At 34.3% G+C, this 27096-nt stretch overlaps 1 protein-coding gene across 1 annotated transcript in view; it reads right to left on the reverse strand.

Annotated features, from left to right (window-relative positions):
• Positions 1 to 27096, reverse strand: part of LOC150105490 (corepressor of RBPJ and splicing regulator-like) — a 146115-nt gene that overhangs the window by 40425 nt on the left and 78594 nt on the right. Inside the window, exons 6-8 of the mRNA XM_090393970.1 lie at positions 24459 to 24507; positions 15249 to 15351; positions 4943 to 5046 (exon numbers count right to left, since the gene is read on the reverse strand). Coding sequence (XP_090250096.1) covers positions 4943 to 5046; positions 15249 to 15351; positions 24459 to 24507 — 256 coding nt within the window. The remainder of the gene's footprint in view (positions 1 to 4942; positions 5047 to 15248; positions 15352 to 24458; positions 24508 to 27096) is intronic.

A 27096-nucleotide genomic window follows, 5' to 3' on the forward strand; every position in this document is an offset into this window, starting at 1 on the left:
TAGGTGCCTTGTTTAACTGGGCGACGCCCCAGTCGGCATGAAATTCTGTCATATTGTACCATCATTTGAAATTTTGGTTTAAGCCAATCCCAAATTGCCAGCCCATCCTCGTTTGTTCAGTATCCAGGTAGATACTCAACAGGATGCATCACAAGGTGAGGATTGGACATTAGGTCAGAAGCCCTGATTGGTTCTCTGCATTCCTTTAAAGGCTATGTGGAAGTCTCCTCTCAGTTATATAGCTTTGATCCTTAAGCACCCCGTATGGCACCATCTTATTAAATAAATATATTGCTAGTGGTTATAATATAATTCTGCCTGCAAACTGTATGTATTCTTTGGCCAGTTTGTTTTGAGGGATGAAAAACCAAAGATGAAATGCCCTTTAAAATTTTTTTTTTTCATACTACACAAAATTTGAACCTGGTTTTTCCAACCAAAAAAAATGTCAATAATGACTGAGCTATGGAGACTTTAAGTGCTGTAATAATAAATGATATCACTATACATGACTGCTATCATAAAATGCATCTTTTTATGATTATCTGCATCATCCCTATGCTTTTTTTTTTTTTTTTTTTCTTCTATAACTGTATTTTGTTTGAAGTTTGTGGAAAATGATAATTGAATAAGTCTGGTTTTTTTAACATGATTTATAATAAGAAAACTTTTCAACATTGTTAAATGTTATACTTAGAGTAAGGAAGCTGGATTATAATTTTTAATTTAAATATTTATTAAAAATAGAAAGAAGCTAAAGAAAAAAAAAACAATATGGAGAAGTTAGAAATTAGGAGAGGATTAATATGTGATAATTTAACATCAGAGATTATGCAAAACACATGAAATATAATGATGGAAGCTGCACACTGATTTGTAAGTGTCAAATTAAAACATCAGATTAATAAATAGTACCACCTTTAATCTAGGAGATGTTTTAATCTTCAAGGGAAAAGAAATCTTCAATGTTCATTGCAGATCTAGTAGACAGTGATTTATTAGACAAAAATTAGGAAGTGGCAATTCTGAAGGATCAAAACCATTAGAGTTAATTCCAGATGAAATAATTGATATTTCAGCTATCAGTAGTCAGCTTCAAGAGAATGAATCATGCAATGAACAAAGTGTATAAGTAGGAGATATTTTGACGAAGAAAAATCTAATATAATAGATGATAATACAACAATTACAAATCACATCATCTTCATTTTTCACTTAATGTGTTAGACTCAACAGCGTGTCATAGCAAAAGTAACCTGGATTCACATAAACCATATTTTTTTGTTTATGTGCCTCCTACTATGAAAGGTTGTATAGTATCATGGATGGGATATGGATTTTTTCGTGTTTCTATTAATTTTTATAATTTTTTTTCTGAATTTTTTAGATTCATCTTTATCTGGTCTAGCCTGCTATAGAGCCCAAACACGGAACTTTTTCAAGCCACTTCAGGCCTCCAATAAGTACAACAGTGATCTTACACTGGACGATGAAATTCACCTACCACCTAATATGTCATAATAGGGACATACTATAGGGTAGTTAATCCTCTCTCTCCCTACAAAGTGTACTGTATTTGTTAAAAAGCGTATACATATACTTTAGTTTGTTTGTTTTGTGGGAGGAATTTTTGTCTGGTCTAGCCTGCTATAGAGCCCAAACACGGAACTTTTTCAAGCCACTTCAGGCCTCCAATAAGTACAACAGTGATCTTACACTGGACGATGAAATTCACCTACCACCTAATATGTCATAATAGGGTCATACTATAGGGTAGTTAATCCTCTCTCTCTCACTCTACAAAGTGTACTGTATTTGTTAAAAAACATATATGTATACTTTAGTTTGTTTGTTTTGTGGGAGGAAAAAACATAATACTCCCATTGGTTACAGAAAATTGACTGAAAAGCAGTTAATCAAAAGGCAGTTCCTTGAAAAAGCAATTCACTGAACAGCAATTAACAACACAATATTCACAAGTTTCACAAATGAAACTACAATTCATTGAATGGACAGTTCAATGGTTACATCACAAATTAATTGGATTAACTTGTGATGTAACTGAAGTTTAGTATGATATTCTCTTTATACAAGGTCTGACACAGAAAAAAACGAGACACTACATGTATCTCTTTTTATTTAACAAATTGAGAAAATCAACTATGATCTCCTTCAAAATAGTTCCCTTCTGAGTTAACACACAGCTGCATACGATGTTGCCAATGTTCAAAGCAATTCTGGAGATCATTTTCTGAAAGGCAGTTGAGGATCTCCACTGTTTTTGCTTTGACATCTTATACTGACAAAAAATGGGTTCCTTTGAGCATCAACTTGATCTTTGGTAAGATGTAGAAGTCGCAGGGAGACAGGTCTGATGAATAGGATGGGTGCTCAAGCAAAGTGATGTTGTGATTAACTAAAAACTGCTTCACAGACAAATCGTTGTGGGCTGGCGCATTGTTTTGGTGCAAAATCCAACGTTTCTCCACAATTCTGGTTGTTTCCTTCTCCCGCATTCACACAATTTCATCAAGACTTGAAGGTAATACTGCTGAATTAGTGTCTGGCCGCTGGGAACCTACTCTACCATTACAATACCCTGGATATCTTTGATATCCAGGTATTGTAATGTGGAACTTCAAACGACTCATGCGTTTTTTTTTTAGTCTTGGAGATGTTGCTGACTTCCACTACATTGATTGTCGCTTGGTTTCCGGATCATACATAAATAATCCAAGTTTCACCACAAGTAATTACCAAATTCAGCAAATTGCTTCAACAAATCTTGTTCATCCTTAATTGCAAAAGGTCCAAACACAATTCCTTGCAACGTCTGACATTTTTGGAACCATTTTTGCACAAACCATTTTCATGTTCAATTCTTCCATTAAAATGCGACAAACACATTCCCTGTCCAAATGTACTTTCTCAGCTACAGCTCGAACACCCAACCTTCTGTCTTTTCAAATCACATCTCACACTTTTTTAATGTAGTCATCAGTAACTGATGTGCATGGGCAGCTTGGGTGATCATCATCTTTCATGCTTTCTCTGCCATCTGAAATCATTTGCGGCATTCAAAAACAGGTGCATGAGACGTGCATTCTTCACCATAAGTCTCAGTCAATAATTGAAAGGTTTCCGTCAACTCTATTGTGTTACTCATACCGAATAAAGCAATGGAGTTAAGCCTTGTCTCACAGTGACAGGTTAGAACATGCTCTATAACCACCTCTTCTTTCTCCCCGCCCACTCTTCATTCCATTCCCAAGCTATAGGATTATTCTCATTTTTGATGTATCAGACCTCATATATGTTATGTACAGGTGTGTGGGTTTTTTTTTTTTTTTTTTGAGGGATGTTCCTTTCAGTCAGTATATACATTTTATGTATTTTGTTTGTTTTACACAATATAAATATTACATAATATACTAATATTACATAAAAACTCTTAATTATTGTTCCCCCTTATCTTTCTCTCTCCTCAAGTAAATAGTTGGTTGGGTAGCAATGCATCTTTCACTAGGGAATTAGAGAACAAGATGGTTTCCCATTGTCTTCCTTATCCAGTAAGTGCTTTATGTCAGTAGATGTGTGTTCATCTTTGCGGAATGAAATGCCTGAGTTTCCAGGAGTAAAACCCTGCCATCTCCATATAAAAACAGATTTTTCCATAATTTTTATAATGAATTCTGAACACCATGAAGGAAACGATTCTCATAATCCATGAAAATATTACTCACAAGATTTGCAATTATTATGGTAAGCTACATGTTTCACTTTTGATCAATCGGCTGGCTTTTTTGAAGAGGTGCAGAGACAACAATCTTATTCCTAACTGCATCAAGCTGAAAAAGAAATTTACTTCCACCAAAGCACTTTGTATCTATGCATGTACGGAGAAAGCAATACTTAGGGAACAAATCCAAACAGGTTGCAAAAACCTAGCAATGACCCAAAATCAAGTTTTAAATTTACAATCTGATCTCTCTCTCTCTCTAGTTATATGAATGTGCTTGAAAGAATCACTAATAATTCAGCTAGACATATTCTGTAAAGCAAAAACTTAATGCTAAATTTCATATTTCAAAACAATGGCAAAATTTGAATGCTAATCATACGAATCTAACAATCAGGATATCTCTTCCCCTGGCAAATAACTAACAGTGAACAACAAACAAGTGAGACGAGGAGTGACCAACTACATGCAGGCAATGCTCATGTGATCAACCTATCTGATCACACCCTAAATAACAGTGAACTTTCATTACTTAATAAAAGGCTTAAACTTTGCAGTAGCACCTAGAACTGTTAATAAACTGGATGATATATATATATATATCTATACATATGCCATATAGAAAGAGTCATTAAATCTCTTCCAAATAACATAGCTGATAAAATTCGTTTAGAATTTACTATGAAACAGACATTAATCCAGCAGAATTCTACTTCTAACTCTTTGTGGTTAGCTCTATAATCTCAGTAAAATTCTAATTTTGCTGCTTTGGGAGCAGTATTATTGTAAGAATGTTGCAAAGAATGTCAGTACAGCAATTAATAATCCTGTTTTAATTTATATTATACTGATAAATATGTACTAATGTATATATTTCATTAAGTTATTTAATTTTCACATAATATTTGTTTATAGCAGTCTGTTGTGCTTTGGCGATATGGGAGGGGTATAAGTAGTGGGTCAGAGGTGTACTGTTATTATTATTTTAATTAGATAACCTTGGTTGGTACAGCAAAATGGCAGCAAGACTCTGAAACAAAGGGTGCCAGAAAATTGGTAGTGTACTTATATTACAAACACTCATAAAAAATTCACTTGTTATAGTCTCAGAATATTCTCAGCCTCAAGCTCACAAAACACTATTCCTTTTGGTCACTAAGTTAGGTATAATTAGATAACAACACAAACAAACTTAAAGGGTACCTGATTATCTTGTGAGGGATCAAGTCGATGCCCTAAAACATTTTGCTTTAAGGTAAGCCCATCTTCTCTCATTTGTCTCATTAATTCCAAGGGATCCATTGAAGCTATGAGGAATACAACACGATGCATTACTTTCAGATTTATAACATTAATTTTTTTAAAGTGATCAACATAAATTTTTATCAATTAATCCTTGTTTGAGCATTAGCAATATTGTGTGAACAGTGGTAATTATTTGGCAGAAGGGTACACAATACTGTATATTAAGATTTCTGTGTATCAGTTTGTTGTTGACTTTATAAGTGCTAAAATCAAAATGTTCTGCAAAAAACCAAAAAATTCTATAGAACATTTTACACAGCTAATCAAACTTTGTTAATTATCACAAAAGGACAAAAAAAAAGGACAAACTTAATATAGTTGTACAAATCATTTGCGAAATGAAATTGCAGCCACTATTACAACGTTTTTTCTGGTAAAATTTACAAATTTTCATGTTATTTCAAATTTTTCACTAAGAGTAACTCAGAACTAAGCAAGGAAGTAAGAAAATTTTATCCTCTTTTGCCAAAGAAAGAAAGAAAAAAAGACTATCACAGATGTTTTTATCTTCTATTAGGACAGTTAGTACGTTTTATAAATCATTCAATCACTTCCTGATATTATGCCTCAGCAATTTTTGTTTTTCTTTTTGTGTTTAACTCGAATGTTCAATTCTTCATTATTAATACAGACTGTAAGGGAAACAGTATGGATTTCTTGCCTTTTAAAAGGAACATAAGCCGACATTAATAAATTGTTTCAAACACTTATGGCAGCAAAAGAAACATACTTTATTGAATAGAATTTTCACTCATCGTGTCATGGCCATCTTCTGCATATCAATGTTTAAACAGTGGATAACAGCTTCTTCCTCTTCAGCTTGCCAAACTGCTAAGGTTCTTTGCTGCATGCACCAACTTCTTCCATTCCTTTCTGTCTTGAGCTCTTTCATTCCAGTCCTGGATTCCAATCTCAACCAAGTCTTTCTGGACATTATCCTCCCAGTGCATTTGCAGTCCACCTCTAGGTCACTTTCCATCAGGCTTCTCTTGAATGTTTGTCTAGCCATTCTCTCAACGTGTCCAAGCCATCTCAATCTGCAAACTCTGATTTCATCAGGTAGAAGTTGGATCTATAGAGTTCCTATAGTTCTTGATTATGTCTTCTCCATTCACCTGTTGTACAACCTCTTACAGGTTCATAAACTTTTCTGAGGATCTTATTTTCAAAGAGCTGCAACGCTTTTGCATCTTGGCCTGTTATGCTCCAGATAAAACAACAGGTCTAATGATTGTCTACTATAATTCCATTTTAACTCTGCCTGACAGAATTTTGGTAGCTAGTAAATGATGTAGTGAATGATAAGACCTATTGGATGCATGTATTCTAGCTTTTATTTCTGTACTAATTTTATTATCAATGTAATAAAAATAATCAATGTTCCACGATATTTGAAGGAAGCAGGATTTTTAAATTTCAGGTTATCAATGGTAAACTGGTAATTTTCCTCTTGATTGAGATTTATGCATACATTTAACCATTCCATTTTATCCCAGTTTTTCAGCAGCAGTTTTGAGTTTTCTAAATGTTATTTTAATGTCTTCAGCATTTTCTCTAACAAGGCATATATTGTTTGCATATCCTAATATTACTGTTCTGTTTGTGTTATCTTTTCCAGTTTCTCTAGAAATGATTACCAATTCTTTCCATTCTGTGGGTATCTCTTCTTTTTCCCATATTACATTTACCAGCTTATGTATATGAGTGGTTAATTCACTTCTGCCATATTTGATGATTTCAGCCAATATTTCACTAGTATCTGGTGCCTTGTTATCTTTGAGCTGCTTATACTTTCTTCTGCTTCAGCTAGTGAAAGTTTAAATATTTCTGGGTGACAAACAGAAAATTAGAGTAGTTATTTATAATTCAGTTCTGGGAGTGGGAGAGTGAAGGAGGATGCAACTGGAAATCTTTAAAATGAGCATACATTTTGAATCAGTATGTATAGGATATATTTCATACATTTTCACCATATTTACAGTGTTTAAGCACTGGATATTATAGCAGTGCATCCTACAAAAAAAAAAAGTTCAAAAAAATTTATCATCTGTTGCAATATTAAACGGAAGGCAAATTTCTATTGAAATATCACTGATTATCAATTTATGATAATCAGTGATATTTTTAATATCAATATTAAAAAATTTTCACAATCAGAAAGTGAGTAATGCAATTTAACATAAGTTTTTTGTTCATAAAAACAGAAAAATTTATTTCTAAAACTGAAGTGTGATGATCCATATAATGGTACTTTGCAAGGAAAGAAAATAAAAAAATAAAAGTTCATATTTATTTCAATAAATGTTATTTAAAAAACATTATTTATAAAGAGGTAATAATGATTTTAGGTCCGCGCAGTTAACCTAGTGGCTTTGGAGGGGACTCAACCCATCCTAGACGGATGAGGATAGGAGAAATAATGATTTTCAATGCAAGTATTCAATAATTTTTGTCATGTCATACCATCATTTTTTATTTTAGTTTAACCAATAAGAATACAATTTGGTCGGCTAAATCCCAAATTGCCAGCCCATCCTTGTTCATTCAGTATCCAAGTAGATACCCAACAGGTTGCACCACGAGAAGGTGAGGATTGGACATTAGGTCAGAAGCCCTGGTCGGTTCTCCACGTTCCTTTAAAGGCTATGTGGAGGTCTCCTCTCAGTTATACAGCTTTGACCCTTAAGAACAAGTGAAACATTTCAGCTACTTAGGCACGATTTTTACTGAAGATGGTAAATTAAATATAGAAATAGACAATAGAATCAGCAAAGCTGGTATGGTAGGAAGTCAACTGAATAAATTCATATGGAATAAGAGAGAAATTAGTCGGAACACTAAATTAGCTGTATACAAGACAGTGTTCAAACCAGTTTTAACTTATGGATCTGAGAGCTGGGTCAGAAGTAAAACACTTGACCAAAGACTAAGACTGCAGATATGAGAGTCCTGAGAAAGATTATAGGCGTGAACCGATGGCATCAATGGCAATATCATATTAAAAACGAGGATACTAGGAAAGAACTTGACATTGTCAACATCCAGGAATGCGTTAGCAGAGCTAATCTCAGGTGGTATGGTCACTTAAACAGAATGGGCTAAGAAAGATTAGCAAAACAAGTGTTCTCTGCCAGGTTGGCAGATAAACGACCTAGAGGAAGACCAAGATATAGGTGGATTGATACGGTACAAAGTGCCTTAGACGATAGAAATATAAGATCTGATAATGTTGGAGTCTTGATAAGTAACAGACTGATTTGGAGGAAAATTGTAAGTAGGAAGTTAGTAATGATGTAATTTTTTTCATGTAGTACTATCATATCCTGTACACCCCTTGAGGGTACATGGCAGGAATTTGATGATGATGATGCATTCAATAATGGTGCAAAAATAATTTCTACAATATTGTCATAAAAATGAAAGAACAAACTTCTTGTTTCATTGCCTTGATTTGAAGAATAAAGATGGAAAAATTTACTATCATAAAATAATAAATTTAGTTTAATCCTTTATCCAAGTGTGAGCAAACAAAGTTTGCACCTGAAAGTATCTTCAGGACTGGGGTAAGGTGGTACAACACCAGGCACTCCTTGCAAAGGTGGACCAAGCTACCAACACTCCTATCTCAGTATCTCCCATAATGCAAAACACATCTCCTTGCGGATATGTCTAATGTTATGCATTAAGGGAAGGGCCACAACCCAGACTAGTTTCGACCTTTATTGAGGTCTCTTCAGTGGGAACCAGGCCCAAGTGGAGATACTAGGCAGAAGCATCAGCAAGTCATCTCTACCTATAGGAGTTGCCAAATGGTGTGCCACCCTTTTTTAATAAATTACTCTGGATTTAGAGAAAGATGTTGAAAGTTTATTTTTTCACTTGGTTAGAGTATAATAAATTTAGTTTAATCCTTTATCCAAGTGTGAGCAAACAAAGTTTGCGCCTGAAAGTATCTTCAGGACTGGGGTAAGGTGGTACAACACCGAGTCCTGAAGATACTTTCAGGCGTGAAACACGTAGTCATCAATCACCCATGATTATCATCTATCATTTGATATCAACAAATTAGTGATACATTTCCAAGTGGCCTCTCACTCAAGAAGAGCTAAATGTTTTGGTTAAAGATGATGATTATGCAATCATCCAAAAAGAATACCAATAGATTTCTTCTATTTGATCATTAATGGCCTGCACAATGTTCCTCATGACACACACAATAAAATTTAATTTGAGGGCATTCAGATTATATACAAGCTATAATCTCAGTTTCAACTCTCAGGGTGTCCCCTTAAAAAGAACAGCAATTTAATCAAAAAGAGTGAATAAAGAAAAATCCATTGTAAGTCATTATAAAAGGAATATTACAGAAAATAAATTACGCTCAAGGATTACATCCTCTATCATTTATTACTCAACGATTCCACAGTCATTTTTATTGCTTAAATTAATTCTTAGATGTAGACAGTTCTTTCATTTAGTTACAAAGTAAATTATACTTGACAAGAAATTATAATCTTGAATTCTTATCAAAGTATAAGCAAACAGAGTTTGCAAGTGAAGCATCTTCATAAAATAGACTACTTGTATATAGAGATTGTTGACTTTACATCTATCTCTGTTCTGAAGTATTTCAATTACAAAATGATACAGCTTTTTATTACTTGTATATGGAACATATATGACTTCTACCTTAATTCAACCTTGGTATCTTCAAGGGTCAAGCTCCTACTGATAAAGCCTCAATAAAAGTCGAAACCATCAACTGCCTTGGTATCCCATAATGTTTTGAATTTATGGAATACTAAGGCAATTGATGTGAAATCAACAGCCTCTATATACAATTAGACTAGTTGTTAAGATACTTTACATGCAAATTTTGCTTACACTTAGGTAAGGATTAAAGAAGAATATAATTTCTTAAGTATAATTTAATTCCTAGATACAAAATTCAAAAAGAAATTATGAACATACCACAGGCAATGTCTTGAATATATAATCTCCTGAAATTTACAATTAAGACATTTTGTTGATATCCATGAGACTGCATTGATTGTCCTAGATGTATATTTACTACTCAAAAATATCTTGGATTTCAAAAATAAAATTTCTAAATGGGGGTGCTTAAATGTCAAAGCTGTATAACTGAAAGGAGACCTCCACATAGCCTTTAAAGGAATGCGTAGAACCGACCAGGACTTTGGACCTAATGTCCAATCCTCACCTTCTCGTGGTGAACCCTGTTGGGTATCTACCTGGATATTGAATGAACGAGGATGGGCTGACAATTTTGGATTTACCCGACCAAATTGTATATTTATTGGCTTAAACCAATATAGAAAATGATGGTACAACATGACAAAATTTCATGCCAGCTGGGGCGTCGCCCAGTTAAACAAGGCCCCCGTTGTTTTTGCCAGGGAACCAGGGCGAACAGCGAAGTCAGCTACTGGAACAAATCTGAAAGCACACCCTAACTCAACATCACCAGAGTTAAAGATCGGTACTATCAACATAAGAAGCCTGAATGGCAAAGAAATGGAGCTAGCTGAAGAATTAGATAAGTACCAGATCGACATAATAGGGGTGACCGACACAAAAAAGACAAAAACTGGTGAGATCTTTTTGAGCAATAAATACAAAATGTTATACTCAGGAAATGACAATCAAGAAAAAGAAGGAGTAGCCATAGTATTCAACACTAAATACGAGGCTAATTTTGAATGGCAGGCAATCTCAAGTAGAGTGATGTGGGCAAATATCAGAATGGGGAATTGAACAATGAGACTTATTTGTGCCTATGGTCCCACAGAAGGTTTACTAAGGTAGAAGTGGAGGAATTTTTGATGCTTTAGAAAAAGCAACTGACACAATGAAAGAGGAAAAGTTGGTCCTTGTTGGGGATCTAAAAAGCAGAGTAGGAAATGATTGTCAGACATACAAAAATATTTTGGGAAAATTTGGAGAAAAGAGCAAAGCTAATAATAATGGCAAATACCTGTTGGATTTCTGCTCAGGACATGGACTAGTTATTACTAACACCATGTTCCAACATAAAAATGTGCACAAATTCACATGGAGAGAAGAGGCAAGGAATAAGAAAAGTCTCATTGACTATGTTATTGTTGATAGTGATATTTTCTCAATGGTGCAGGACACCAGAGTGTACAGAGGATTTGAAATTGGAAGTGATCACTATTTAGTCTTGAGCAGGATAAAATTGAAATTCATATTGAAAAGAATAACATGCGAGAAAGTTTTAAAGTGAATAAAAGTTGAGCAGCTCTCAGATGTGAGCTGTAGACTAAAATACACAAAGATTATTGAAGAAAAAATGAAAGAGTTTGAGAACAGGAAACAAACCTTGGAGATTCAGTGGTAAGCCTTGAAGAAAACCCTGATTGATTCAGCCAGAGGGGCATGTTGTGAGGTTGTCTGCAAGGATAGAAAAATCAGAACTGCATGGTGGACACAGGAAGTTAAAGAGGCAGTGAAGGAAAAGAAGAAAGCATATCAAAAGTTCCTGGCAAATAAGTCAGCTTTTGCTCTTAGAGAATACAGAGACAAATGTAAGAAAGCGAAACACTGTGTAAAACTAGCTAAACAAAAGTCATGGGAGGACTTTGGCAAGAACATAGAAAATAAATATCAAGAAGGTGGTAAGATATTCTGGAGGTTGTTGAAAAAGCTTAGGAATGGAGGAAAGAGTGCTGTAAAAGAAGTTAGAGATGATAAAGGTGACATGAAAACAGGAGAAAAAGATATCCTTGAAGTATGGAGTAATTACTTCGAAAAATTGCTAAATGAAACAAGCAGTGATAGGCACAGTGGTAAAAAAACACTCAACAGGCATACAGTCAGGAATACATATCCATACTTGAAGTAGAAAAAGCCATCAAAAGCTTGAAATGTGTAAACGCAGCAGGAGTAGATGATATTCGACCAGAAATGCTGAAATATGGTGGTATAAAAGACTTACAGTGGCTGCATTGCATAGTTCAGAAAGCCTGGGCAGAGGGACGAATTCCCGATGATTGGAGTAGAGCTCTAATAGTATCCATATATAAAAAGGGAAATAAAACTGAATGTGAGAATTACAGAGGTATTTCCCTACTGAGTGTTCCTGGCAAGATCTATGGAAGCATACTTGAGAAACGGTTGAGAAGAATTGTGGAAGAAAAGCTTGGTGAAGAACAAGCTGGATTCAGGCCAAATAGAGGCTGTCAGGATCAGATCTTCACTTTACGACAAATAGTTGAGAAAGCATGGGAATATAACAAAGATCTGTATTTAAGTTTTGTCGATATGGAAAAGGCATATGACAAAGTGCCAAGAGAGAAGCTATTCAATACACTACAGTTATATGGTGTCAATGGGGCATTATATCAAGCAATACTTAGTCTTTATTTGAGTTGTAAGTCAGCAGTTAGAGCTGACGGAAGTACAGGAAAGTGGTTTAATATTAAATCTGGTGTGAGACAAGGATGTACATTATCCCCTCTGTTATTCATTATCTATATGGATCACATTATGAAGGAAAGTGGTATTAAACATGATATCAGAATTGGAGGTGTTAATGTCAGCTCTTTGCTTTATGCGGACGATGTTATACTTCTAAATAAATCTGCTACAAGTTTGCAAGATTACCTGACTAAATTGAATAACTGTTGTAATAGATATGGTATGAAGGTCAGCATTAAAAAGACAAAGACAATGAAAATAGGTAGAATTGTTGAAAATGTCAACTGCGTTGTGAACGGGGAACCTGTGGAACAAGTAAAACATTTCAGCTACTTAGGCACGATTTTTAGTGCAGATGGTAAATTAAATATGGAAATAGACAAAAGAATCAACAAAGCTGGTATGGTAGGAAGTCAATTGAATAAATTCAGATGGAATAAGAGAGAAATTAGTCGGAACACTAAATTAGCTGTATACAAGACAGTGTTCAAACCAGATTTAACTTATGGATCTGAGAGCTGGGTCAGAAGTAAAACACTATGGGGTCCTGAGAAAGATTATAGGCATAAACAGATGGCATCATATTAAAAACGAGGATATTAGGAAAGAACTCATTGCCAGCATCCAGGAATGCGTTAGCAGAGCTAATCTTAGGTGGCATGGTCACTTAAACAGAATGGGCGAAGAAAGATTAGCAAAACAAGTGTTCTCTGCCAGGTTGGCAGGAAAACGACCGAGAGGAAGACCAAGATATAGGTGGAGTGATATGGTACAAAGTGCCTTAGACGATAGAAATATAAGATCTGATAATGTTGGAGTCTTGACAAGTAACAGACTGATTTGGAGGAAAATTGTAGATAGGAAGTTAGTAATGACGTAAATTTTTCATTAGTACTATCCTATCCTGTACACCATTTGAGGGTACATGTCAGGAAATTGATGATTATGATGATGAATTTCTAAACTTCAGACAACCTAAAACATAATCAGCATGAATTCTATTTACAAGTATACTTCTGGAGGGTTCAAGAAAGTCTCATAAATAAGATCTGATATTATTAAACCACTTAGCTTTGTAATCAACACTAGTTATATCAGCTGTAAAAGCAAGCAGTAGGACGGATAGACAATGTTTTTTTTTTTTTTTTCATTCAAGATATATGGAAATATTTTGAACAAACAACATCTTCTCATAACATTCATTCCAAGCCTTTGACATGGTAGAGATTCATGAGCAATATTTTTGTATATGTGGTCAGGTCAGCTTGAAAAGAATGTCATTTACAAACCTTTGATGCTCTCATGTTATTTATGTGAGGATACAGTTTATATTAAACACAGATCTTTCACACATGCACAACATTATATACATGTTTACTCTCACCATAATCAATGTCCAAAAATCTCACACTGATGATTCTTCCCCTAGACTCACTCTATTTCATGGACTATGTTACAGCAAGAAATATATATACATACATACATACATCTTCAAGGTACACCTTTCCTAATTGGGTTGTGGGGACAACAGCTGCAAGAGGAACTTCCAATGGTCACGATCCTCTGCCACCAAGCTCAGGTGTTCTGGTGGGATTCTTCCCAAATGTGTCCACCAAAGGTTTTGGATATAATCTATCCAGTGAGTCCTTGGCCCTTCACGTGGCCTCCCACCCTCTGGCTTAGCAAAGAGGGCCTGCTGAGGGAGCCTCTCTTGTGGCATTCTGACCAGGTGTCCATACCAACATGACTGTGATCTCTCAACATGGAGAAGCAGCGGTTCAGTATTGAGGGTTTCCAGAATTGCAGAGTTTCTGACTCTGTCAAGTCTTGTCAGCCCTGCAACCCCTCGAAGGAACCTCATTTCAGAAATATATATATATATATACAACAACAAAAAAAAAAAAATTCAATGATATCAAAAATAAATATAGAGCTACTTCATTTCCAACTACTCAGGAAGAGGCTAACTACAACATATAACTATCCTGAAATAGATACTTAGGACTGTTAACCTTCATGTCACATTCCATCTGGCCAGAAGCTTTCATTTTTAGATTCAGCACAGGAAAGGCTAACTCCACTGGTGAAACTCCTAGCATTTACTGTATACCTTGCACTTCTGGTTTGTCTTTCATGATTACTGAGATGCAACGAACTGCGACCACCATGAAGAATAAAAGAAATAAAGTAGCACGAGTCATAACAATCAAGAATTGCAGATAATATTATTATAACATCACACAGGATTCACTGGAAAGGAGAAAAAAAAAGTGTAGTCCTACACAATACATGATTTTTTATGGAAGACTATATAAAAAAAGTTGTGAAACATTACTACATCATCCAAATTAGAACAGATCTGATGGACTGTACTTATTTCCCATTATGGGGAATAGCTTATCTTGAAGGTGAAGTACCATGTATGGTCTCTAGAGCAGAGTTCACTACAGGTTACAACCTTTTGAGGGTGAGATGAACAAAAATTTGAATCAACCAGCTGAAAGTATAGCAGGTTAAGTGGCTCAGTTATCATGAACTTTTTTTTTTTAAGAAGAAACTCCTTTTTGCTGTTTTTAACCTTTAAAAATATGGAACTTGTAGCCAAATATTGCAATAATAAAACTAATAAAATGTTTAATATTTGGCTATGCATATAATGTTTATTTAAATTAAACTGATTTTATACAAATTTCAAAATGTTCTTTTATTGGACAATATAACTTATAAACAGAATATGAAAACTTACTTGTAGGCATTGAAGAAGTACTTGCTTGATTATAAAGAGGACATTCTTTGTCTGTATTCAGATGACCCCACTGATGACATTTAATACACCGCACATTCCTCACCTAGAAAGTTAGTTACACGAATAAAGTCAACATAAAATACTTTATCTTCAGAATATATGGAATATGTGTGGCCTTTGTGACACTATTAAGCACATGGCCTATGTGACTTAATTTTTAATTTATTTTTTATTATAAAGCATTAGTTTTATTTACAATTTTAAATAGCAAAAAAAATATAAAAATAACACTCTTACATTCATGTTGCTAAAATTTTATTTTTAAAAGCAGTAATGAGCTTACTTTGAATTAGTCAAGGTGAGGAGCCTTGTAAAAATTAATAAAAAGAAGTTATTTTAGTCAAATAACTTCTTTTTATTAATTTTTAATGATAAAAAATTAAAATATTCTGATTATGCAAGCAACAATAAATGTTGAATTTTCACCTCTCTGTTAATGCATTCTACTCATTCCATAAAAAATGTACTTTTCACTCTTCTGCTCACCATACCTATATACAATTTCTGAAGATGGGCTTCTCATTCTTGAATTCCTTCCTGTTCCCCACCCCACCAATCAGTATCCTTTTAGCATTTGTGAAATCTCCTTAATATCTACATATGGTATGATCCTTTCAAATGCATCAATTACTCTTATGTATCAATCATATCTTTTCAGTTTATTAATTTTTGTACATATATTCTTATTATTAAAATCTGACCAACAAATTCATTATCATCATTGACCTACCATCAAGAGAAAAATTCATCTAGAGGTAGCAATGGCAGATCACCATGAAATATCCCAACTTTCCATTTTACAGCAGTATTTTACATGTGGTGCATGTAACAATACTACCAAATGTGTCTGAAATTGGTTTTATGTTCATAAAAGGAAACTCCCATGAATTTCTCAGCTATCATATTAAAGTGAAAATATTGTCCTGATAAAGGTTGGTTGATTAATAGAGCCTCTACTACTAATGGCGCACGCAAAAAGTTAAGCAAGTTTGAGCGTGGTTAGTAGTTGGAAGGGGTTCAATAATTCGATGCTGTTGGCACACTCTCCCTCGATGAGGCTTTGGACTCCCTGGAGGTGTCACAAAATAATAATAACCCTTCAGCTTGTTCTTCTAAAATGTAGTTTTAGCTTTCACAGTTTCCTTTATTTCTTTTTAAACATGGCTGCATAAATCTTACCTAGAATATTCAAATAAGAATATTCCTCTGTGATTCTAACATTGTTTTATTTCCTTTTTTTCAGAGATGAATACTTGGAATGCTCTACCCCAATCATTCAGAGTTTGATTTTCTAACCAGTCTTGAAAATTAAACAGTATAACCCTGTAAAACTTTTATACCTCCAGATCATGTACTCCATCTCACTTTCCATATTTCAAGTTGCTTCTGATGGCTTTTCTATCCTAAGTATTGCAATATGTACTCCTGATTGTAATTTTTGAATATTTTCTACCACTGTTCTGTTAAATTCTTATCTCAATATTTCAAAGGAATTACTCCTTTGAAACATGCAAAATATTTTAAGTTTCCATTTGTCATCTTTATCATCTGATTCCTTTACTGTACTTACTCTTTCCCTCATTTCTAAGTTTTTTCAAGAGCACCTAGAACAATGACACATTCATTATATTTATTTTCTATATTCTAATCAATGACTTTCGTTTTGCTACTTTTACAAGCTTTCTCCCATTTTTTTTTTGTATTCCCTGAGGGAACCTACTGGCTTACTTACCAGAAACTTTCAATAAGATTTTTTCCCCAGGTTTTCCATGACTGCCTCTAACTTCTTAAATCAGCCATTAAGTTCAGCTTTTTTTTTATCTTCCCCTACAACTTCACCACATGCCTCCTTAGTCAAATCAAAATTTTCCTTATAGTTTGCTGATGAGTCTTCAATGTTTGGTCCTTGTTTTCAAACTCTCATTTTTTCTTGAGTAATATTTGCATATTTAAGCTAGTTTACCTCTAAAAGCTGCTAGACTGATTATTTTTAAAAACACTTTCTTACATATATGTGTGTGTGTATTTTTTTTTTTTCCAATGTGATATTTACTTCATATTTAAACCTCTCTGCATACTGTTGTATCTAGAACCATAATGAAGTTATCAACATGAAAAAAGAAGTCAATAAAACCTATTTCTTGTATCTTCTTGCAGGAAGAGAAGGGAACAGATTGCCGCTACTTATGTTCTCCTTGTCAACAAACAAAGCTATTCATGTGCTAGAAGAGGAGCTTGACACCATACTGAATGCTGACCTTTGAACAATCCTTTCTGAATATCCCAAATGCTTCAGACAAAAATTTTCAAAAAATAAGATGTTGGCACATCAAGAAATATGAAAATTTACTAAAAAATCAGCTTTCAAGCCTCAACAAACCATAGTAAACTTATCATCCTTCACCCTGAAGCCAGAAGCAAACAGAGTACCATGAACTCTGGCTATTTCATTTGGCAAGGAAAATTCTACAAGCAGGTAGAGGGGAAGGCCATGGGTCCTCCACTTTCTCCATCCCTAGTCATCTTCTTCATGGGTCTAAACCTTCGAAGAAAAAGCCTTAAAATCTGCCCCAAATAAATCCACTGTCTGGCTATGCTACAAAACGATGTGTTCTCCATCTGGCCTGGATACGTTCAACATTTTCTTAATCCATTTAAACAACCAATACCACAGGATCCAGTTTACCTTAGAAAAGGAAACCAACAGTCTCCCATTCCTAGACACTCTGATTACATGCCAGCCTGATGGATCCCCCAGCATTCTCTGTTTACAGAAAACCCACACATACTGGCAGATACATTCACCAGCAGTCCCCCCCCCCCCAAAAAAAACAACAACAACAACATGGGATTATCAACTAATGACCTTTATTCCCTTATAGGGAGTAAGCAAGGCCTTTCAACCCTATCTAGTTTTTGGAGACTGAGTGGGCAGTTCAATCTCCACTGGTAGCCAATCAAAGATATCTGGCCCATGACCATCACTAATTATAAGCAGCAACCAATGAAGAGATGGGCAAACAAGTGCTACTATCTCTTGGTACCTAACCCTAACGGGATATGTACTGTCTGAAATAATGTGGTTTTACAGTAGATTTTCTTGAGTTTACGGAACAAAAAAACCCACTTGCCCATGCCAGAGATTGACTAACTCAGGAACTGGTCGAAAAAAGGCTTATAAAAAGTTCCTCCAATTGGTGACTAGACTTGAACTAAACTCTTTAGGCAGCCTAGCACAGAGGTTCAAGCACCACTTCTGCTGAGCTACACAGACCAATATGGGATTATAAAAACCCTATATAACAGGACAAAATTAATCAATTCTGATAGCAGTGCCCTAACCACTGAACTTGACCATATTCTCAACACTTTCTTAGCCAATGGCTACAATTCCCACAAAATACAAAAAATTATTTAAACTCTGTAACTGCAATCTCCCACCATTCAGAGCAGAGATTACACAAAAATCTGTCACCATTCCAGATATCTGGAATGATGACAGATTAAAAAAATTAACAAAAAATCCCAAGAAAATACAACCTTACAACCACTTACTTACAGACCAGAAAAAATTGGCATCCCTTATCTGCTCCACCTCCCACATTCTGTAGACCTACCAGGTTCATTGCAGTTGGAACTGTCCTACTATGACCAAAGAGGGTAGGAGAGCCAATATCAAATTTCTGAATACAAGGACTACATCTGGTTCCACCATTACAGCTACTCTGCATGTGCTGATGCTTTATAGGACTCACAAGATACGCTGGAAGAAGGCAACTCTATTGCACTGCAGCAAATTTGGGTCCAAGCCTCACGATCTTCTATAATTAACACTGATCCTTCCCTTCCTTCCATTTTCCAGTCAGAAGAGGACAATCTTATGAACTTCAATGCTGCCTGAACAAATCTTTGTCTTATCTCTCAAAGATCTCACTTCAGTTTGTTTTTCTTTGATAATATTTAAATCTCCAATCAAGATCAGATTTCTCTTCTTTGGTTGATTTACATCCCAGTCTTTTCTGGCATGAAGCACACAGCCATAGCCTCCTCAATCTCCAAAAATACATTGTCATTTTGTGTTCAACATACTAATTCTTAGCTATAACTGCTAACAGTGTGTGTGTATTTTATTTTTTGGATGCACCACAAAAAACTAAAAATGTTTGATGCTATTCCAAAGAGGGAAAAAAAATCCAGCTGACTAATTTTCAGTAGAACATTACCAAGGATAATGTTCTACTGAACTGGCTACTATCATTCCTCCACTTTCCTTTAAGCCTTTAAAATCAAAAGTTAAATGTCATATCAAACGTTTACTTCTTCTTCGTCTATGATCTCTTATGCTTTTAAGCGTCGAGATTTTGCCAAAGAGATTTCCATGCCGTCCTGTCCAAGGTTTGTTGTTTTGCTTCTTTCCAGTTAATTCCCTTCTTTTCCAATTTTTCTTTAATTTCCTTTTGCCAACCTTTCCTGGGTCTGCCTATGTTTCTTTTTCCTATTTTCTGGCTTTCGTATACAGTTTTTGCTATTCTTCCTTCTTCCATTCGATTGAGATGTCCAAACCATCTCATTTGGGCTTGTGTCATGAATTGATTCAGAGGTGCAACTTGAAGGCTGTCTCTTATGGTTTGATTTCTTATTTGGTCTAGTCTTGTTTTTTGTGCCACTTTCCTGAGATATTTCATTTCAATTGTTTGAAGTTTATTTGTGTTTCCTGTTGTTAAACACCAAGACTCACAACTGTATGTTAATGTTGGTAGAAACACTGAACAGTACACTGCCATTTTGGTATTTTGGGTGACTTCTTTCTTATCTAGGAGTGGGCCTTTCATTGCATAGAATAGCTTTGTTCCCCCTCTTATTTGTTAATTTCTGTGTCTAGTCTACCATCTTCTTGTATATACGATCCCAAGTATTTAAAGGAGTGGACGTTCCAGTTGGTGATTCTCTATTTTTATTGTGTGTTTTTGTTGGTTTCTAGATATGATCATTGTTTTAGTTTTATTTATATTTATGGTCATATTCCTTTTCTTTGTTTCTTCACACCAAATGTTGATATTGTACTGCAGATCTTCAGCTGTATTTGCTAGAATCACTACATCATCTGCAAAAGCCATATGTGAAATTCTGGTTTCTTTCAGTTTCCTGTATCCTAAGTGGAACTTTTTTGTTTTTGTTTGGCATGCCTTTAAAATTTCATCCATTACCGATGAAGAGAAGAGGGCTGAGGATACAGCCTTGCCTCACTCCTACATTTGTTTCAAATTCTTTTGATCTATTATTACAGGTTCTTACATAACTTCTATTACTTTTGTAGAGGCTTTGTATGGCTGCTATTAAGTTATCTTGTATCTTGTTTTTCTTTAATGTTTGCCATATTAAGTGTCTGGGAACTCGGTCAAAGGCCTTTTCAAAATCTATAAAACATGAATGTAGTTCTTTTCCATATTCCAATGTTTTCTCTGATATTTGTCTAAGACTGAAGATAAGATCCTGTGTTCTTCTATTTTTTCGAAAGCCATATTACATTTCATCCAGCGTGTCCTCTATTTGATTCCTAAGCCTCGCCGCTTCTAAAATGCGGGTATATAATTTTCCTGGAACGCTTAAAAGCGAAATTCCTCTATGGTTTTTGTATTTGCGGTTGTCTCCTTTCTTAAATATAGGGATTATTATAGCTACTTCCCAGTCTTTGGGAATAATTTTCTTTTTCCATACAACATTGAATAGGTGTAAAAGAAATTTTATGGCTTTCGTTCCTAAATTCTTTACCATTTCTGGTGTTATTTGGTCATGGCCTGCTGATTTGCCCAGTTTTATTTTATTTATTGCTGCTAACAGTTCATTTGCATGAATTTCTTCACTCTGATCTTCTATTTTGCTTGTGTGTCTTGCTCTTAGGGTTCTATTTTTTCCATGTCCTGCATCTTCCAATAATTCTTGAAAGTACTGTTTCCATCTTTCCATGATGTCTTCGGAATTTGTGAGTAACTTTCCATCCTTATTTTTGATAAACTTTATGGGGCATTCTTTCTCTGACCTCATTCTTCTTAAAACATTATAGAAGAGTTTTTGGTTTCCTTTAAAATTTTGTTCTAAAGTATGTCCGAAGTCTTCCCAGCATTTTCTTTTCTCTGCTTTCACTAAGGTTTTAACTTTATTTCTTTGGTTGTTGTATAGTTCTCTATCAACCTGCAGCTTTAATGTTATATATCTCTTCCATAATTGCTTTTTCTTTTTAATTTCTTCTTTTAGTTCTTCAGTCCACCAGGGTGTTTTATGATTCTTCTGTTTATTATTTAATGATACACCACAAATTTCTTTTCTTGTTTCTAGAAGAAGTGTTTTGAACCTGCACCATAGGTTTCTACATCTTGGTCTTCATATATCTCTTTTTCTACTTCTTTCATCTTCTCTTCTATTTTACTTTTATACTCAATGGCTGTTTCTTCTTTCTTTAGTTTGTAGTTCTTTATCTTAACATTTATTTCCTTGCTACTTTTTCTACATTTCAACTTTTATTTTATGGATTGTTTCCAATACTAATAAGTAGTGGTCACTGCCAATTTCAGGACCCCTGTAGACTCTTGCATTTTTTGTATACTTCCAGTACGATTTGCTTATGATGGCGTAGTCGATTATAGATTTTTTGTTTCTATTGGGCTCTTCCCTGGTAAACTTATGGATTTCTTTATGCTTGAACATAGTATTCGCTATCACTAAATTATTTGTAAGGCAAAGATTTATTATTCTTTCTCCATTATTATTCTGGGTTATTTCTCCTTGTGATCCCAACACTTGTTTCGTTTCTTCATCTACTTGATTCCCTACCCGGCCATTAAGGTCTCCTAGTAGTATGATATGCCCTTGAACTTCTTCAATTGTTTTTTGTAAGAGTTCGAAGAATTCATCTTTAATTTCTTTATTGGCATTATCGTTTGGGCCATATGCAACAATTACAGTGAATACTTGGTTGTCTGATTTAAAATGTATAGTGATTGTCAACAACCTTTCGTTTATTAGTTGCCATTTAGTAATATATTCTTTGAGATCTGGTTTAATTATGCAAGCTACCCCTTGTTTTCCCCATTCTCTTGGGTTTACCCCTGAATAGAAAAGTATATACCCATCTTTCATTTTCTGGCAACCTTGACCTTTCTTTTTTGTTTCTGTGACTGCTAGCAAATCCAATCTTGATTTTTTAAATTCATCAATTAATTCGTTTTCTTTTCCATGTAGACTTTTAATGTTCCATGTTCCATATCTCATGTACCTTTTTCCTCGCTTTGTCGTTAACCATTTAGGCAGTTCAGCTATCTCTTTGTTATTTCTTTTAATGAGTGAAATTTTAAGGTGTGCAGGGGATTAGCCTTCAGCACCCGAGTCTGGTGGTGGGGCTGCCACCTTCGAGGGCCCCAGACCGGCCTATGCGGGAAGTGCTATCCTGTTGGGCCGCGGGAGGTATTTTATTTCCCTCCTACCCTTCATAGTAACCTATGACGAGCATTCCCCGATCCGCCACCAGGGGACGCGCCCGATGGGGGTTACAGGTGTCCCCACACGGGCAAACGTTTACTGTATGTCATTATTACTACTACTATACAGCATCATTCTTGAGAGCTTTCAAAATATTTTAAGACTTTATAGCAATCAAAAAATATATACATTTTTGCCTTTTTTTTTGCTTCAATTAATACAAGTTATAAAAGAAAAGCAGAAATCAAACATTTGATGTGAAGCATTTCTCTTCCCATATGTTATTATGTCTCTGTCTTTCACAGGAATCAAAACTGTCACATGAGGTTTGTTATGAAAGATGCTGAAAACAAATCCCTCCCCCCCCTCCCAAAGAAATAATTTCTCTTGCACTGTGTTATAACCAATTTTTACAACCAGTCGCTAGTTAAAAAAGCTATCAAAAATATTTTCAGAAAAGTTTTTTTTTTACATTTATTTCTTATAAGATGTAAAATGAAGTCGACTCTTTCCACATTTTCATAATACCAGTGCCCATGCATGGTGATGAAGAGAAAGAACAAATGCCTTAAAATTGCAAACTGAAAAATTTCCACTGGTACTCCAATTTTAATGTTTTTTACTTAGTACTTTCTACCAACTTCTTGTATTTTAATTATTTCTTTCTTTGTATCACAAGGTATTTTACTGTGAAAATAATAAGTATTGATTGAGAAAACAGTAAAGAATACCAAATTTGACTTTTATCTTTTATAACTTTAATTTAATCAACTTAAAGTATTGTGAGGTTAAGTCCTATTCACAATGAGGTTTTATGTGGTAAGAGCTAAAAAAAGCTTAATTGTGATAGCAGTTAACATATTTTCTATGATGGAAACCTAATTTTTATCTTGTCCAGAAATGTGGATACTGCATGTCTCTTCCTCGGTATTCAAGGAATTTGGTTTCTTTCAGACATTACCTCTGAACAGCTATTAACCTTATACAAATCATTAAGAGTGTTCTCACATAAGAACTGAATCCTGTAGGAGTGACCCCAAATTTCTCACTCCTTATGAAACAATGGTTGATTAACAATTTTTCTCTAATTTTCATCATGATACTGTTTCTACTGCATGCATTTTCTACAAATATTTCCATGATACTGTTTACAAGAACTGACACTGGTAATTATTCCATTCTAATCTTAAGTAAAATTCAGTTATGATTGTGAATTTAAAAATTTTCTTCCTCTTTATTCATTCTACTGCTATCCTTTGAAACAGACTTCTTTTGGGTGTATTTCCTAAATATGTCAACAAGCTGCTTTTTTTCTTCTCTACCTTCTCATTATTCTTAGTATATATATATATATATATATACTTTAAACAATGGTTTGTATTTGGGGATCATCATAATGAACTGTGTGCTGAATTTTCATTCTACTGTTTTTGGAATGATGGAAATTGTATTATACATTAAGGTATCTGAATTTTGGTAATTGGTGACCAAATTAATTTTGGTAATAAAAGTCAAATTTGGTATTCTTTACTGTTTTCTCAATCAAATACTTATTATTTTCACATGATATTCTACTTGTGCACATTTCATTTAAAAACGATTGCCATTCAATCATTTGTAAATGAAACAAATGATATTCAAAAGTATAAATTCTTTAGACAAAATATACATTACCTGAATACCAAATGGTTGATCTCTTATTTCTTTGTTATCTTTTGCAAAACTGGAAGCAAATATATGTCAAACTTTATATTAATAATTTTTTTAACTTAACACATGAAGTACAAAATATATTTTTAATCAGAGAGAGATAGTAGAAAAAAATATGTATATTAATTTTTGAAAATCAAATTTTTACTAATTCATTTGAGTAACACAAAACCAGCAATTAGAATATATAAAATAAAACTTCAAAAAATATTCAAGAAATGTATATATAAAGTCCTCTTAAATGAGGATTATTGATTATTGCATTATATGTATACAACACACTAAAAAGAAAATAGTAAATAAATTAAGCCTAACAGCAATTGGTAGCTTCATACAACTAAATTTACTGATTGTACTGATAATAACGTTATAATTATAAATAATAGTACTTTCTGCAAAGCAAATATCCTTCAGAGTAAATTATACTTGACAAATAAGTAAGTAAATTATACTTGACAAGTAATGCAACTATATGACTTTAGGTGTCATTAATGAGAACTAGACCCATGGAGATACTCACAGCTGACTCAATGGCAGAAGTCATGTTTCCATATATAAATAGCAATAATAGTATTTCACAATATATTCGGATTAGCACAATCTAATCCGGATTAGAGATAGTTGTAGCAAGTTTTTTCAAGGAGAATTAAATATACCTGACTAGAAAATATTTCCCATGCAAATTTTTCTAGTAGCAAGGCTTATACGTTGGTTAGACATAACTGGTAATTAGTTTACGGAATTAATAACGCAGATGAAGTATATTAATTAAAGGTAACTTTAATGAATCACTTCTATATTTCGGCAACGTCACATTGCCATCTTCAGGAACATAAAGATATGGTATGTGCACGCAGGCACTAACACAAAGCAAATGAGGAAGAAAGCAAGAAACTAATATTGTTCCTAAAGTCCTAATGGTGCCCTCTTGCGGGCTAATTTGGAACTAATTACATTATGGCTAATTACATTATGAGAACTTCAGCCCAACAGCCAAGACTACCAAATTAGCCCACAAGAGGGCACCATTAGGACTTTAGGAACAATATTAGTTTCTTGCTTTCTTTCTCATTTGCTTTGTTTTAGTGCCTGCGTGCACATACCATATCTTTATGTTCCTGAAGATGGCAATGTGACGTTGCCGAAATATAGAAGTGATTCATTAAAGTTACCTTTAATTAATATACTTCATCTGCGTTGTTAATTCCGTAAACTAATTACCAGTCATGCAAATTTTTGTTTGATTACACATCTGTAAATTAAGGATGAAAACAACATTACTTCTTGTCAAATATAATTTACTTTCCTTTCCAGTGAAAAAAGCATACTACAATTATCTAAAGAAGATAAAAAAGTTTTTGGGCTGATAAATGCTGAAATGGAATTTAAAGAACATACAGAAAAGAAAAATATTATACAAGGGTTGTTTGAAAAGTTTGGTAAAAAAATAAGTTAAACACATTTTTTGGAAAAAATCACCTTTATTTCTCAACATAGTCCCCATCGATATCTACACATTTAGTACAGCAAGTTTCCATCCCATCTTCATCCCATCTACAAAGTAGGATTTGTCAAATTGTGCAAAATAGTCATTAACAGCCTTGATGACATCCTCGTTCGAAGAAAGTTTTTTCCCACCGAGCCAAATTTTTAGGTTTGTGAACAAGAAGTCAAACAGGGCCAAGTCTGGTGGATGTGGAACCAATTCAAACCTCAATTTGTGCAATTTTGCCATTGCAACAGCTGATGTGTGGGGCGGTGCATCGTCTTGATGAAAGAGCACTTTTTTGAGCACCAATTTTGGCTGTTTTTAGATTCAGTTCTTTTAAATGGTCCAACAATGAAGCATGCAGGATATTATACACCCCGTTCAGTTGAGATGCCTACAATCTCAGCAATCTCATGCACTTTCACTCAGCAGTCTTCCATAACGATACCATGAATTTTGTCAATCATTTCCTTCGTAGTGACCTCAGTTGGGCATCCAGAGCACACCTCATCTTTGATAGACTTACGACCATGTTTAAACTCATTTATCCAAAAATAAATTGTCTTAAATGGTGGTGTAGAGTCCCCACGAACTGCATCTAACTCAGCTTTGATCTGTGCAGCTGTCTGCTTCTTCAAATAAAAGTGTTTTATCACTGCACGAAACTCGTTTATCTCCATTTTTATGAAAAATGCGAACATGGCCATTTTAAATGTTTGTCAAATGAGAACCATGCATCACACGTGGCAATTTTGCCAAGGGTTATGAAAAAGATGACACATGCCAACACTGGTATGAATGAACGAACTGTGTCGCCATCTATTGGAAATTTACCAAACTTTTTGAACAACCCTCGTACATAGGGTTGTTCAAAAATTTCAAAATTGTGACACGAAAGTTTTCAGAAAGATTTATTAGAGGGACGAATCGAGAAAGCAACCCTCTTCATAGATCTTAAAGTATATAGAGCAGAAACTACTCAATAAATAATCTTGTAGAAGCAATGCCTAGTTGAATACTGAGTGAATATAAAATTGATTAGAATCACTAGTTTTCAGTATTAAACCATACACTAAGAAGTAAAAAAAGATACCATGTTTTAATTTGACTAGT

Source organism: Typopeltis vanoorti, chromosome 6 (genome assembly GCF_054136105.1).
Source record: "Typopeltis vanoorti isolate ZY-2024b chromosome 6, IOZ_Tvanoo_1.0, whole genome shotgun sequence".
In the NCBI taxonomy this organism is placed as follows: domain Eukaryota; kingdom Metazoa; phylum Arthropoda; class Arachnida; order Uropygi; family Thelyphonidae; genus Typopeltis; species Typopeltis vanoorti.